At 47.1% G+C, this 14,231-nt stretch overlaps 5 protein-coding genes across 5 annotated transcripts, besides 1 other annotated feature; 3 read left to right on the top strand and 2 right to left on the bottom strand.

Annotated features, from left to right (window-relative positions):
• Positions 1–3: 3 nt before the first annotated feature.
• Positions 4–247: a repeat region (AT_rich region).
• A 597-nt stretch (positions 248–844) lies between these two features.
• ARB_00371 (uncharacterized protein) lies at positions 845–1,189 on the bottom strand (the record flags this gene model as incomplete). The annotated part of the gene is made up of 1 exon (XM_003013507.1): positions 845–1,189. A coding segment is annotated over one exon (345 nt), but the record flags the coding sequence as incomplete, so codon positions are not given.
• A 2,019-nt stretch (positions 1,190–3,208) lies between these two features.
• ARB_00370 (uncharacterized protein) lies at positions 3,209–4,545 on the top strand (the record flags this gene model as incomplete). Its single annotated transcript, XM_003013506.1, has 4 exons — positions 3,209–3,574; positions 3,656–3,812; positions 3,890–4,245; positions 4,315–4,545. 4 exons carry the CDS (start codon positions 3,209–3,211, stop codon positions 4,543–4,545), a joined length of 1,110 nt encoding a protein of 369 aa, XP_003013552.1.
• Positions 4,546–5,130: 585 nt separating this feature from the next.
• Positions 5,131–5,946, bottom strand: ARB_00369 (C-8 sterol isomerase (Erg-1), putative; the record flags this gene model as incomplete). The annotated part of the gene is made up of 3 exons (XM_003013505.1): positions 5,131–5,264; positions 5,344–5,612; positions 5,699–5,946. 3 exons carry the CDS (start codon positions 5,944–5,946, stop codon positions 5,131–5,133), a joined length of 651 nt encoding a protein of 216 aa, XP_003013551.1.
• A 545-nt stretch (positions 5,947–6,491) lies between these two features.
• ARB_00368 (DnaJ domain protein) lies at positions 6,492–7,124 on the top strand (the record flags this gene model as incomplete). Its single annotated transcript, XM_003013504.1, has 1 exon — positions 6,492–7,124. One exon carries the CDS (start codon positions 6,492–6,494, stop codon positions 7,122–7,124), a length of 633 nt encoding a protein of 210 aa, XP_003013550.1.
• Positions 7,125–8,537: 1,413 nt separating this feature from the next.
• ARB_00367 (uncharacterized protein) lies at positions 8,538–9,308 on the top strand (the record flags this gene model as incomplete). The annotated part of the gene is made up of 1 exon (XM_003013503.1): positions 8,538–9,308. One exon carries the CDS (start codon positions 8,538–8,540, stop codon positions 9,306–9,308), a length of 771 nt encoding a protein of 256 aa, XP_003013549.1.
• Positions 9,309–14,231: the final 4,923 nt, after the last annotated feature.

Here is a 14,231-nt window from a genome sequence, read left to right as displayed (position 1 = left end):
AACTAGTTAATATCTTTAAAGATTTAACTAAAAAATCTAATAGATAGTATCTTAATAGATCTACTATTAAAAATTCTAACTATTAAATTAGCTATATTAGCCTACTTCTAATTCTATACCCTTCCCAAAAATTTAAAGCCTATAGGAGGCTAAAAATCTTGTCTTTCCTTTCGCTCCTATATTTAATATAGGAACTCCTTATAGTCCTTGACTGCATAGGAGTATAATGAATAATAATAATAATAATATTATTATTTACTAGAATACTAAAGATAATTAAGCTACTATAATATTATAGAATTAGTAGATTAATATAATTCCAGTATTCTATATAATAATTATAGTAACACTACGGTGTTTCGAAGCTACATATTTCCGGTATGGCACTTCATGACAGGATATTAGTTCGGTCTCTGGAACTCAATATAGAACTAGACTCGTACTGATTTTTTGTAAATTATGCATCTCCAGCAACTTGGCCGAGATACCACCCCTTGGAACGACAGTGTTTCTTCTCGCCGCTCACTGACGCCGTACGGATGAGGTGTCCTATTGTCATTGCTTTCGGCGGTCTGCCGATTATTACCTGCAAAAAGGGTTGGATTATGTCTAGGAAGGCTTGGGAGGAGTTGAATGGGTTGTGGAAAGGCCATGTTAGTCGCCGACGGTATTCCAAAATGATTCCAAGGAGGAGATGGGGCGCTCTTGCTTAATTGATTGCACTCTTCAATTAAGTCGCCAGAGTTCCCTACTGTGCTGTTGGAGCCTGTGGAGCACGGAGTAGGTTAGGCATTTATCTTGAATGTATTTGGTCAAGGGAGGATTGCGGCGTACCAGAACTCACGGGAATTGTTGTCAAGTTTCTCCATATATCAATGTCCTGCCATGTAGAGACACCCTCCAAATTACTTCCAGTACCTGGGGGCCCGGTATCGCCAGCCTCAATGTGACGAGGAGGATATTCGTATATCTCATCCGCCTGGTGTCCCTGTGGAAAGCTCTCCTCGTTTGTGCCTCTGGTAGATCCGTTGGTCAAAGGAGGTAAATCTAGCACGGGCCAATACTGACTATTCACAAAATCTGAGCAATAGTCATCACCAAGTGTTTCATTCTCAACGTCTCCAGAGGTTAGGTCATGGTCGCCCGGCTGCTTGTAATCTGGGTTCTCGTCGGAGGGTGACGGGTCCATGATAAAGCCAATTGCCCAGCACTGGCGAGCTCAATATAAATATAGAACTAGTGGGTTGCAATTACTTTGTTGGGTGTGTTATGCAAGGCTGTGTACAAATCTTGTGTTATAAAATGTGGAAAGATTGCTTGAGGCCCTCGACGTTTCTCGTCAAGTTCGTAGCTTCAATCACACTGAGGATGAGACGTCAGGCCTGCGGTCCAATAATTGAGTCGGAACATAATCATGCATAAACCGCTGAGCAATGGTATTGGTTGCATGGTTCTAGCGTTGTTTTCTCGTTTTGCGGTAGTTGTAAGTTGTAGGCCATTCCTGCTGTATATTCATGCCTTCGAGATTTCTTGCACTTTTTAATTGCTGGTATTGCTTCTCAACCAAGACAAATAACGTGAAGGGGGTTGTTAACCCCATCAGATATATCCTTACAGGTGCCAAGGATCTCTCACCACGAGAGAAGATTCTGGGGTATCTGGGGTATCTGGAGGTACAGCTTGTTTCTCGATAATATGACATCATCTTGAGCTCCGTTCTGGCCATAGTTGTATTCCTCGAAGGAATAAGATGCTGGCTGGGGTAAGGTAAATGCCGTTATGCGAGATATTAGCAGAGAGTCGGAGTAACGCTGGTCAGGTTGATATTTCCCAGCAGCTGATATTCCGACCCAGCACAGTAGGTTGCGGACTCAATCCTCCCGGCTGTTGATTTCACAGTTCAAAAAAGAGGAGCATATATCCCATGTTACCACAGGGATATCTTGACTTAAAATATGTAGTCAAGTAGGCCGTTCCAGGACATAGTTAAGTTGTGACTCAATAATATACCCTGTCGATAAAATGGGGACATGTGTGGTCCAGGCAGAAACCTGTTGGTTATTCATCCGGGCATAAAGCAGTGTCCAAGGATGATTCCACATATCTGCATCCCTTCGGAACGTCGCAGCGTTTCTCAACATATTTGATTTGGCAGATGGCGCTAAAGACACTTGATAGTTTCGTCAAACGTGTCCATTCCTAAATGGGCAATGGCTTGAAGCTGCCATTGAAGCTTTAATGCGCCCTTCCGCCAACCTGCATGGCCGTTCAATAGTGAGCAACACGGGCTTGGTGATCTCGCTGTACCAGCAACCACACACAACCTCAAAAGGCGGAATGCTTGGAAGACCTGCATGAAGTCAAGCTTGTACATGTTGACAGGCCAGTCCTTTGTCTTCCGGCATATCATCAGACATGGGTTCTCCGTACATCGCAACGAAGTGTCCATCCAGGCGTTGCAATCAATGATTATACCAAACGGCGATTGAGGCGTTCAAAGGTAACCTAGTCCAACACGCGTCTAAATAAGGTAATTTAGCCGATGCCGTTTTTCTCTCCGAAATCCGCCCGAGCAACCAAGCGGGTCGGCCTTTGACTAATTAGGCAGTGTGTATACTCCATTGCGGCGCACTTCGGGATGACTAATAATTGATAATCCCGTCTGCGTGCTGTGTGTGCTGTTCCTCACTCTCGCCTTGCTTAGCTTGCTTCCTTGCCTCTTCTTTCACCTCTGCCAGAGCTGCGGCCTCTCCAGCGCCCGCCTCTGTCCTGCCCATCGCGCGCTCCGTCTCTGCGCCTCCATCGCCTTTTGCCCGCCCGTTCCTCCTCGCCTTGATTACATAACATCCGCTCTTGCACGTGATACTTGCTATCAAATTACTGGCCGCTTATTGGCTGTCAAGCTCCGGTAACTCAGTGGGGCAGGCTCCCTCCAGCCAATCAGGGCAACTCCTTTCCTGTCTTACCCATGGTTCTGGATGACTAATCTCGGTCCAAACGCTTCCCTTTCGCTCTTCCGTCGTCGTCTTCTGCGTGCTTCTTTTTTCCTGCTGCTTCTTCCTTTTCCTCACTTCCCTGCCTCGCTCGTCCTTCGTTTCGCCTCTGCGTCCTCATCTCCCGCTCGTCACATCGCCGCTTTTTATCAAAGCCGTCACCACTCTCATTCTAACACCAGTCAATTGCTATCTAGCTTCGGCTGTCTGCTACCATGGCCTCTGCTGCCCGTACCTTCTCGAGAGCTCTTGCTCGCGGCGCTACGCCTGTGACCTCCGTCAGACCCTCGGCAACTCGTAATGCTGCTCGATTTTCCCTTCCAGCACAGACCTACAGAGCCTCCTGGCGAAGAGGATACTCCACGGCCTCTGAGCCTCAAAAGTCCTCCTCTGGCATGTACTGGGCTCTCGGAGCCGTTGCCCTGGCTGCCGGTGGTACTTACTACTACATGAACAACGAGAGCTTTGCTGCTGCTCAGAAGCCATTTGTCCCAACCAAGGAGGACTACCAGAAGGTTTACGACGAGATTGCGCACCTTCTTGTGGAGAAGGATGACTATGATGATGGCAGCTACGGACCGGTAAGCCTTTTGCTCTTCCTTTATTGTCTACCAGGATACGCATGACGGCCAGTGACTGATATATCTCCCCGTTTTTGATAGGTTCTCGTTCGTCTCGCCTGGCACGCATCCGGCACATACTGCAAGGACACCAAGACCGGAGGAAGCAATGGAGCTACCATGAGATTCGACCCCGAGTCTAACCACGGAGCCAATGCTGGTCTCAAGACTGCTCGCGACTTTTTGGAGCCCGTTAAGGGTGAGTCCAGACCATCACACTGAGGAGTTGACATAACGTTTAACATGACAGTGTTGCTGACATTTGTTATACTATAGCCAAATTCCCATGGATCTCCTACTCTGATCTCTGGACTCTTGCCGGTGCCTGTGCCATCCAGGAGTTGCAGGGTCCCACCATCCCATGGAGACCTGGCCGTAAGGACAACGATGCCTCTGCTTGCACTCCAGATGGCCGCCTCCCCGACGCCTCCAAGGACCAGAAGCATATCAGAGACATCTTTGGCCGCATGGGCTTTGATGACCGTGAAATGGTTGCCCTCTGCGGTGCTCATGCCCTGGGTCGTGCCCATGCTGACCGTTCCGGATATGACGGTCCTTGGGACTTCAGCCCTACTGTCATGACCAACGAGTTCTTCAAGCTCCTCCTCTCTGAGAAGTGGGTTAACAAGAAGGTACGCCAATATGCAACCGTCGTCCTTTGCTTGTTTATTTAACATCAACTAACTGACTCCTTAAATTAGTGGTCCGGCCCTGCCCAGCTCACTGACAACAAGACCAAGACTCTCATGATGCTTCCCACTGATATGGCCCTGATCAAGGACCGTGAGTTCAAGAAGCACGTCGAGCGCTACGCCAAGGACTCGGATGTTTTCTTCAAGGAATTCTCCGAGGCTTTCGTCAAGCTCCTTGAGCTTGGTGTTCCATTCGAGTCTAAGCCAGAGGACCGCTTCGTTTTCAAGCCCTCCGAGTAAATCAGCCAATTGGTTTTGATTTTGAAGACCGAAAAGAGGAGCAAAAAACCCAAGACGCAATAAAAGACTACAACTGAAAATGGCAAGAGTTTTATTAGCTCTTTTTATATGAGTTCATGTCCTGACAACTTCCAGTCCTTTTCCTTTTGTACCACTTCTAGCTACTCCCTTCCCCCATTCTTTCTTTTCACTTCCCCACAATACCTCCTTTGCTTGTCTCGCTTACTGTACCGATTAAAGTATTCCCCCTACCTAGACCCATTTAACTAGACCCATTTAACTTAGCGTCTTTATCAATTCAGGATCTTTATGGCGTTTAAACTAGATGGCACGCATTTTGAATCTGTGTATGGAATACTCTAAATTGACTATCGTGTATTTTGCCGTAGAATATAACGTCATTGTTAAGCATCCATCTCCACTCTTGCTGCTCATTTCATTAGACTACCCGCACGGAACAATGAAATACTCAGAGAAACAAAGAGAAATAGCCGACACCCACTCACTCTATCCAATGAATTACCCGAACTATATATTACACCTGGCGTTACTCCTCGAAACGTCCAACGCTGTGTTTGCCTGTTTTCAAAATTTTCCAACTCCCAGCTGTCTCCCCATCAGCTCCGCAGTCAAGTAGCAAGTCTTCCAAAGATTGACAAAGTCAAGGTTGCTAGTAAATGACTCCACCAGCCCGAACGGAAGCATGCTTGGAATCCAACCTATAATCCATCCATATTAGCATTTCACTCCTGGATATAGTGACTATTCCATTCACCCAAGATGCGAAAATTAACTTACCTTGCGCCAACTCTAAAGCCCACCCATCCATGGCATAATGAATTGACTGTCCTCTGGGCAAGTGGTTGACATCTCCAGGCCAGTATATGGTGGCCTCCAGCTGTCCTGGTCTATAGGCCTTTTCTGTGCCATTGAGAATGACAAAGTAGTCATCGGCCAGGTGAAGGCCAGAATGTCCGTTGGAATAGATAGGAGTGCCGTAGAATATCAAGTATTCTGTAATAGAGGCGTGGAGAATAGTGAACGCTCCCATGGCGCTTCCGTGGTTACTACCATATGCGTTAGTCACATACTAGGAACTGTTGTCCGATACAGCAATTGGAAATATAATCATATAACGCAGGGGTTGGAATACCTCCAAATCCATCTGTCTGGGTTGGTGGTAAAGGGCGCAATATGCTGACTGCCATATTCCTCCTGCAACGCCGCGTTTAAATCCACCATCAACGCCGTGACATTGTTGGGATGTTTGGCAATCGATGCCTTTGCCAATTCCTGAAGTCTCGATGGCTTGAAGATGTAAAAGCTACTGAGATTCGAGTCAAGCCAGTAGAAAAGAACGGTAAGGACAGACAGTGTCCCGATCAAGGTTACGGCACGCATTGTAAACGGTAGCAGCTGGGGTAAGTTGCACCACCTGCTAAACAATAATGACCGGGAAAGAAAAGAAAAAAAAACCCCAAGAGAAGTAGTTTGCCTTTACTTAAAGGGTGGAGGGGATGGAGGAATATTTAAAGCAAGGCTGTGGATCACAGAGCTGGACTAACTACCAGGATCAGCTTTGTTTAAGTAACTAACTCGTTAGTTTCGGTTCCCGGATACAGGCTGACCTGGATGGGCTGATGTCCAAGACATCCATAAAAGAACGCAACCTGCACTTTTCTTCTCGCTGCCAGTAGCCGTGCAATGCAGACCTCGCCATCAGCTATTACTCCGTACGCTGTACTGAATATATAAGAGTAGCTTCGTCGCTATGACGCTGCAGACATAACTAGAGATGCGCCTGGGACTTCTTCGCTCCTCCGAGCTCACTGGGTAAACGGGGCTGACTAAGCAGAAAGCACAAAAATTGAACTGCAATGAAATTTCAACGGCTGCGCCGAAGATCGCAGGCATAAACCACCAGCAGTGACAGCGCCGCCTGTTTAATGGCCCCCCCGGACCCTAGCCATGGGGGTATCTCGCATTATGAGATTCTCGGCCTCCCTCATCCTCCAGTTTCGTTGAGGAAGCAAGACATCAAGGCGGCCTACCACCGCGCTTTACTCCAGTATCACCCGGATAAATCTAGCCCGTCAATACCATTATCCTCACCGGGAGAAGATATAGGAAAGCAGAATAGCCTACCTGGCACACTAAATACCCCTAAATCCGCAGAGCCTCGTACCGTGGACCAGATTACAACTGCCTATAAGGTTCTTTCCAGCCCAGCAGCAAAAGCTGAATATGATCAGTTTCTTCTGCTATCGGGAATTCCAAGGACTAGATCAAATATTGGGAGGAACGAGAATGATGACGTGGTTTTCCGCACTGGTTTAGAGGTACTTGACCTTGACGATATGGCCACAGAGACAGTTTCATGTCAGTCTGATGGGAGCGGAGGGCAAGAGACCATTGAAACGTGGTATCGAGGTTGTCGATGTGGCGACGAAAAAGGATTTATGGTTACCGAGGAAGATTTGGAGAAGGAAGTAGAGAAAGGAGAGGTTATTATAGGCTGCCGGGGATGTAGCCTGTGGGCTAAGGTGGTGTTTGCTGTGGGTGAAGACATTGATGGATAAAGCGTCTGCGCCTAATTCATATTTTTACTACCACAGCCATTGATGGGGAAGCAGGACCTTCTCAGTCCGTCATTATGGTGAGAGCCATCGCTCTTTACCTACGGGATACTGGCCTGCAAACTCTTTTGGAAGGGGCCTCCATTACGGCAGGTTGTTGTTCCTCGGACGACTAGCCAAGTGCCTTAGCAAGGGAAGGAACCAAGTTATGGGAATTCCTGAAACTTTTATTATTGCATACTAGACATATCTGTGGCGTTGCCGAATAGCATAGGAGTTAAGATCCATATCCTCTTTTGCTACATTACCCCTAGGAGCTTTGGTGCAGCAATGGCAAGGTTTCACATTGAGAACATTTTTGGATCCAATTACTATATTATGACCGCTACTACTTTAAGTATATCATAACCTTGAAGTCTTTTCACAAATTGTTGGCGTTTATCTTTGGAATTGTATAATCAAATACACAGCTTTTAGATGATTAATTCTATAAACATACAGGCCAAAAACAGATCCATTTTGGAAGCTTTTTCAGCCGTCCCCAACGTTATGGCTTATTTTCAGGAATGACACGGGTACACGTCTCCCACAGAGGCAGACAAAGGCTGCTGCTGCTGACGCTTTGTAGCTTTCTAAAAATTTCCTATAAAACGGACGAAGAACGCAAGTTTTATATAGATTCCAGCCAGACCTTCTTAGATCCAATTACTTTCAGAGGATACATATTTTCGAGGCTATGTCTGGTTATATGTGAATCGAGGATACACCACCGAAAGCTTGGGGTGGCGGTAAAGCAGCAGCGCCTGCGGCTAAAATGGGAACCCAGTGCTTGCTTCGCTAGGTTAGTTAGTTAACTAGCCTACTACTTTAAAGTCTCTAAGCGCGAAGTTGCCAACGTCCTCAAAACCGAGACAAGTCACCGCCGCGACGTGACCAGCCACGCTTACGCCCAATATGTCCAAGCCGATCGAAGTCACGTCCATAGAGGAGTTCATAGCACTGCTATCAACGACTCCCGTTCTAATAGCGGATTGTAAGATATCCCTTCTCCCCCCAAAGCTCTCCAGACTTGCCCCTCGTTACCCCACTAACTTCAACATCAACATAATTGCCTTACTCTCAACTATCCACATTTCAACGTAAACTAAACATTTTGCTTTCTTATAGTCTATGCGGACTGGTGTGGACCATGTAAAGCAATAGCTCCGGTATTTGAGAGCCTGTCGGAGGAGCATGCTGGTGAAAAAGTGAGGTTCGCAAAGGTCAACGTGGCCAAGCAAAAAGAGATCGCAAGGCTCTTCAATATCACAGCGTATGTACCTGAAGATTTTCTTACATCTTAGCCTCTACTGCTACTGTGGACAGTTTGGATTTGGAGTTTAGAAGGAGCTAACATGTCATGTCTCCTGTTTCAGTATGCCCACATTCGTTGTTTACCATCACGGCGAAATCCTACAAGAGGTAAAGGGAGCGGAAAAAGACGCTCTCACCACTGCAGCTATGGCTGGCGTGCAGGTTGCCAACGGCGAAGTCTCTAAAGCGTCGAAGGAAACAAGTAATGATGACGGTTCGACCTGGCTAGGTGCTCCTGCGCCGCGAACTTACCAGGACATTACAGATGAAGTAGAAGTGAAGGGCATAGATATGCTTAACCGTGACGACGAAGCCGGCCCAGCGAGAAGTTTGTTCGACAGCCAGATTCCCAGTACCCTTGCCGCCACCAATGCTAAGGGCAAAGAAAACGAGCCTACAACCCCTGACTGGGTGCTAAGCGACACAGACGAGCAATTGATTGTGTTCATCCCCTTCCAATCCTCCACCAAGGTTCATTCTCTACAAATAACTTCACTCCCACCATACAGCGATGACGAAGAGGATGCACCTATGCGGCCAAGGACTATAAAGCTCTTTACAAACCACACCCACATTATCGGATTTGAGGATGCGGATGACTCCAAACCTGTGCAGACTTGCGAAATATCTCCGAAGGATTGGGATCCAAAGACGGGGACTGCCACCGTTGAGCTCCGGTACGTCCTGTTCCAGGGAGTTTCTTCCCTCAATGTGTATTTTGTCGACGGCGATGGGGATGGTGAGAAGATAAGAGTAGACAGACTACGCATCTTCGGCGAGAAAGGGGAGAAGAGAGAAGGTGTTATAGAGAAGGTTGGCGCCTCAGGCAATTGAAACAGTCTATCTATATGAAGCGCAATCAACGCTGGGGATTCTAGAAAATTCTATAACTCGCCATAAACAAAAGGAACCGTCATAGCATAATAGCAATAGCGGAGGCTTCCATTCTCATACACGTACGGGGTACCCTAGACAAGGTATATTCATTCAAAAGCAGTACGGAATAGGTATGCAATGAGTGTTTGATCCCAACAAATGGCCGTTCCTGCTGATATGTGGAACGGCCAATAAACGTAAGAATCAACGTGCAATTTCATCTCTCTGGGACGCAGCTGACACCTAAATGGATAACATCACTGATGAACCTGCCTGTACAGACAGCCTCAGACGCATAGGTAACACGGGTAATGATAATAATCATTTTACGCTGCGTTCGCCGCACGAGAGAGAGAAAGGAAGAGAAGAAAAATATTGCAAGAAAAAGGCGAAGGGAAAAAATCTTTTATTCCAAGCTTAACAAAGTACGCTAGTCCTTTTACGGAAAGGTACAAACAGTGCAAACAGAGCCTCGCCTAATGCTGAATAAGCATATCACGTGATATAATTTTCCCTCGATAGTCTTCTGCAGAATTTTTCCCTTTCTTCCTGCTCTTCTTCTTTTCTCTCCTCCACGGCCGATGATGGGATATACGGGAGCATGACTCTCGATATCTATGAAAAACATAATAGGAAGAGACTGAAGGGCTATATAGCCCAATGATCTCACTTGACACTTTCGCTGAGGCCAATTTTACCATGTTTTTCCAGTTCTGCGTTTTACATCTTCCATGACTCCCCCAAGAAGGGTATCTTAATACTGCCTTCGTTTGATTCCCTCTTCCTTTTCCCAGTGGGATTTAATCTTTGTCGATAAATGACTGGTATACCATGACGTCATGAAGGATGACTACCTTGGTGTCTATCCTTTCCTGCCGCGGTAATAAGCATCCGAGTTATCATATGCTTGCGGAGACTTTGATATAGGTGCATCCAGAAAACAAAAAAATGGTGCTCACTTTTTGCCTTGTATATCTTGAACAAACATAACCACTTTATTCGTGTGTCATTGTATCTTTGGCAGGGGAGACTTACGGGCTTATGAATGTGCCTCCGATTTTGATGACAGAGGATGTGATCGCCTGATCGACACCATGCCATTCTCTTTGTTGGTTCTGTCTCCCGTACCATGTGGCACTTTGGCATTCTGGGAGGGGCAAATTCTAGATGGGGTTTTCTTCTTTCCCTCTGAAGAAGAGAGTTGGGTTATTGGCAATAACCTGCAGATGCTATTGGATCTGTCATCCTTCTGGAAGGCAAACGGGAAAAAAAAAAAAAAAAAAGAGGACGGATTGTGGGAAGTGGCATACCCGTTGCGTGTTTCAAGTTACTGAATGTTGAACAAGATTGATGTGGGCACAATAGTTGGAAGGAATCAAGAAGTCATCAATTCAGACCATTGGCATGCCATCATCTCTATCCCCACCTGCTTATTTGCTATGATGTGCAATGCATTTCAGTTGGAAGACTGGGGAAAAGATCTGGAAGGTTTAAGGAAGATAAATAGACTACAGATAGCCGATGGGCTGAACCGGAGGTTTAGTAAATGATCGGACGCATGGCGTTCGGTTTTTGGCAGTGATGTAGCAATGGCAAATTTTCTTGAGAAAAAGGCAGAGAAGGAGAGTGCATATTTGCCTCAATCGGTAGTTTCACAGTATGTGGTACAATCGCAAAAATCTAAGCGATCAGTGGAGTCCTCCCAAAGTCGAAATGTAAAGCCAAAATGGAAAACGACGAATATGGGGAAAGGAAGCGTCTTGGATCGACAGCTGCATACTCTAAAGGCAAATCGCTGGTGTGATCAATAGTCCAGTCTCCAATAGCGAGGGAACCGTGTGCCTGGTCCTCAGCGTGTGGGGGCTATGATGCTCAGGCACCTTCTCGCGGTTCTGACTCTGCTAGCGCAGAAGTCCACCAAGGAAGATGGAGCTGGCGCGTTAAACTCCGACATATTGGGGGTTGAGTTTTGGGTGGGAAAGATGAAGTGACTGGATTGGAAGGCAAGTCCGAAGAACAGAACCGGCGGGAAGCTAAACTGCATTAATATCGTATCTCGTAATTCGTAGCCTGCACAAGGACTTTAGCAAGGTGTGCTTTTGCATCCTGGTATCATTGAATCTGCGTCCTGTTATCTGGATTAGTCGAGGGAAAAATAAGTAGCTCGGGGAGGATTGTAATCGGAACTGTGTATTTATTTGCCGGTGCACCAATTCTCGTGTACCGGTTCTTCCATGTACCTTGCCGTCGGAACCATGATAACTAACAATAGTTTCGGCCTCGACTTACTTAAGTCACCTGTGTATGGAGTATGTTCAAGGAACATGCCTCTTTGCCTCGCTGCTCTCACCTTGGCGGATATTGCGAAGCCTTCCTACTTCATCACATGCTGTGAAGCCAGCTGAATGCAAGTAAAGTGAACGATGGCCAAGAGTGACTCAGAAGTAACGGGTAATGGAGGTGGAAAAGATCCAGCCAAACAAAAAAAAAATAAAAAAAAAAAAAAAAAAATAACATCCGAGACAGTTTTCAGGCATCATCATACGGAGTAGGGTCTCATTATCTGGTCCAGTAAGGAAGGGTGCAAATAAGCCCCGGCACATCTCGTATAGGCGGTGGGAAGAAAAAAAGCCCGGAACTGCCTGGCGGTCCAGTGTGGCCATTAGTTATTGGGTGATTTTTTTTTTTTTTTCTTTTCGTCGTTCCCCGCCTCCCGTCATCGCTAGGACGTGCATCCACTTGCACGGCGGATTTGAAGGCGCCCTTTGGACGTTGGCCAATGCATGCACTCGATTTTTTCACGATGTTGCCTCCTACCTGGAGTGCGTCATGTTGGAGGCCGCTTGCCTCAAAGGCTGGTATTAATCGAAATACTTCTCCATCCGGAGGAGGGGAAGAAGTGTAATAAGGCAACTTTTTTGCGTGATGAACTGAAGAGAATTTCTCTTGCTATGTTATTCAAAATAATGCTTCGGTATGGTCGCAACACCACAGCCGCCAAGCGCTGTCGGGACATTTTTTAGGCCATGCATACTCCGTATATTGGAGGCCATTATATGTAGGATTGGCTAGGCCTGTTGGTTTACAGCGATCGTGTCCATCATCACACAAAATATGCAAAAGCTGATTTCTCGTCACCGGCCTGAACGGCGTTTTGAAACGCAAGATTCATGGAATATCACAGCTGGGGTATCAGGCAAACCCGAGAATTGCCTCTTGAGCATGGTCGCGGCAAAATCGTACCATGCAGAGAGTCGCTCTGTTGTTTCGTTGATGCAAGGTCGGTGTTTTACATCGCCCTTGACTTTTTCAGTCTGTAGTCCTTCTGTGGACGCAGGAAGTATATGTGGCAAGATAGTCTGCCTGGCTCATTCATTCAAGAGCCCAACCATGGAAATTAAGCGACAGAGATGTTTCAGACCACAGTCATATATATATAGAAATACACCGAAGCAACGCATAGACATATCCTTATTGGTTTGTTTCAACTGGTAAGATGTGGGAAAAAGAGGCCCATTTGGAACTCTCGGAGATGGCGATAATATGAGATTCTGGAGCGTTTAATATCATAGGGCTCCGTATGTGGTGCCTGGTAGCGAAAGAAACACTTGATAGATTTACCATTTATAGAACTTGTTTCAGTTATTTTTGCATGAATCCCGCAGTCGGTTCTAGGCGGTCCAGGTGCGTTCAGAGCAAGAGAGGATATTCGAGAGGAGGAGGAGGTGGTGGTGGTGTGGTCACCTTGCAAGAATAGCCTGCTCAGGCACAACCTTGGAACGGCCTTTTGTCGATTATTGCTGACGCCAATGGCAACAGCATGGGAAATTAAATATATGCAGAATTAGGCCGTTTTATGCACCAAGATATTTTATCTGCCGCACACAGTCGGAAGACTCGAGACATGAGCATATATTCATCGGGTTCAACCTGTGCCTGACCCGGCAAGGCTGCATTTCCAACTCGCCCATGCCACCCTCCTCCATGCACGACGCGACGGACTAATTGCCTCTGCTCGGGGGCCTGTCGTTGGCTCTTCCCTAGTCCTCTGTCGAGTTACTCCGAGCCATCCATCCTTGGGAGCCCTTGGACGGCCAGCATGGAAGACCAACTGGATGGGCTTCTGGCGTGTTTCACAATATCCTAGGGTTCAGACACTAGTCGAAGCTTCCTGGTATGCGCTGGTGGAGTAACCATCACATCGCCTGGGTCAGGAACAGACTTCCATGGTGTGTTCCTGTTCTGCAGGGGGGTGTGGATGGCCGACGGCAAAGTTTCCCAACTGGTCGTTCACTGTTTCCACACCTCCGTGACAATATTTGTGGACACCAAGATCTCTCTTGGGCCCTCATTTGTCCTGGACCCATCCCGAGGGCAGTTGATATGCCCCAACCCTCCGAAGCACGGAGTACACCTTGGGGTTTTCGTAAAATGGGTTCAACGCTTCCAAGCCCGGGAGCACGGGAAGGTGGTCGTGTGCAATTGGCTCCTTCGACATTTCCATCAGTCATGCCCACATCTTGTCGAGCAGCTTTTGCCGAAACAACAGCTGATGGGACCTGGTTTAGTCAACCGAGCCATTTTTTACCTTTTTACTACCCCGGATCTTAGAGGCTTGTAGGTCGTCTATCGGCGCGGCGCCATTGCATGATCATTTCACATGCTTTCTCCTCTTCCCAACCTCGCTGCGAAGTCCAGCTGTACGCAGAGTACACGCGTAGCGTGTGGTGATTTGCCATGGGGATTTGCCGCCACTACTGGTACGGAGTAGATTATGGCTAGTTCTTTCTCCCTATCGATCGGCCAGAGCCGCTGACCATCCCAATGCACGATCGAGATGTGGGCGTTGCGGGTGTTGCGGGCAGCTCCTCTCGATCTAGT

The sequence above is a fragment of the Trichophyton benhamiae genome (assembly GCF_000151125.1).
Source record: "Trichophyton benhamiae CBS 112371 chromosome Unknown contig00070.0, whole genome shotgun sequence".
Lineage (NCBI taxonomy): Eukaryota > Fungi > Ascomycota > Eurotiomycetes > Onygenales > Arthrodermataceae > Trichophyton > Trichophyton benhamiae.
Note: the sequence above shows the minus strand (reverse complement) of the source record. Positions and strands in the feature narration are given on the sequence as shown.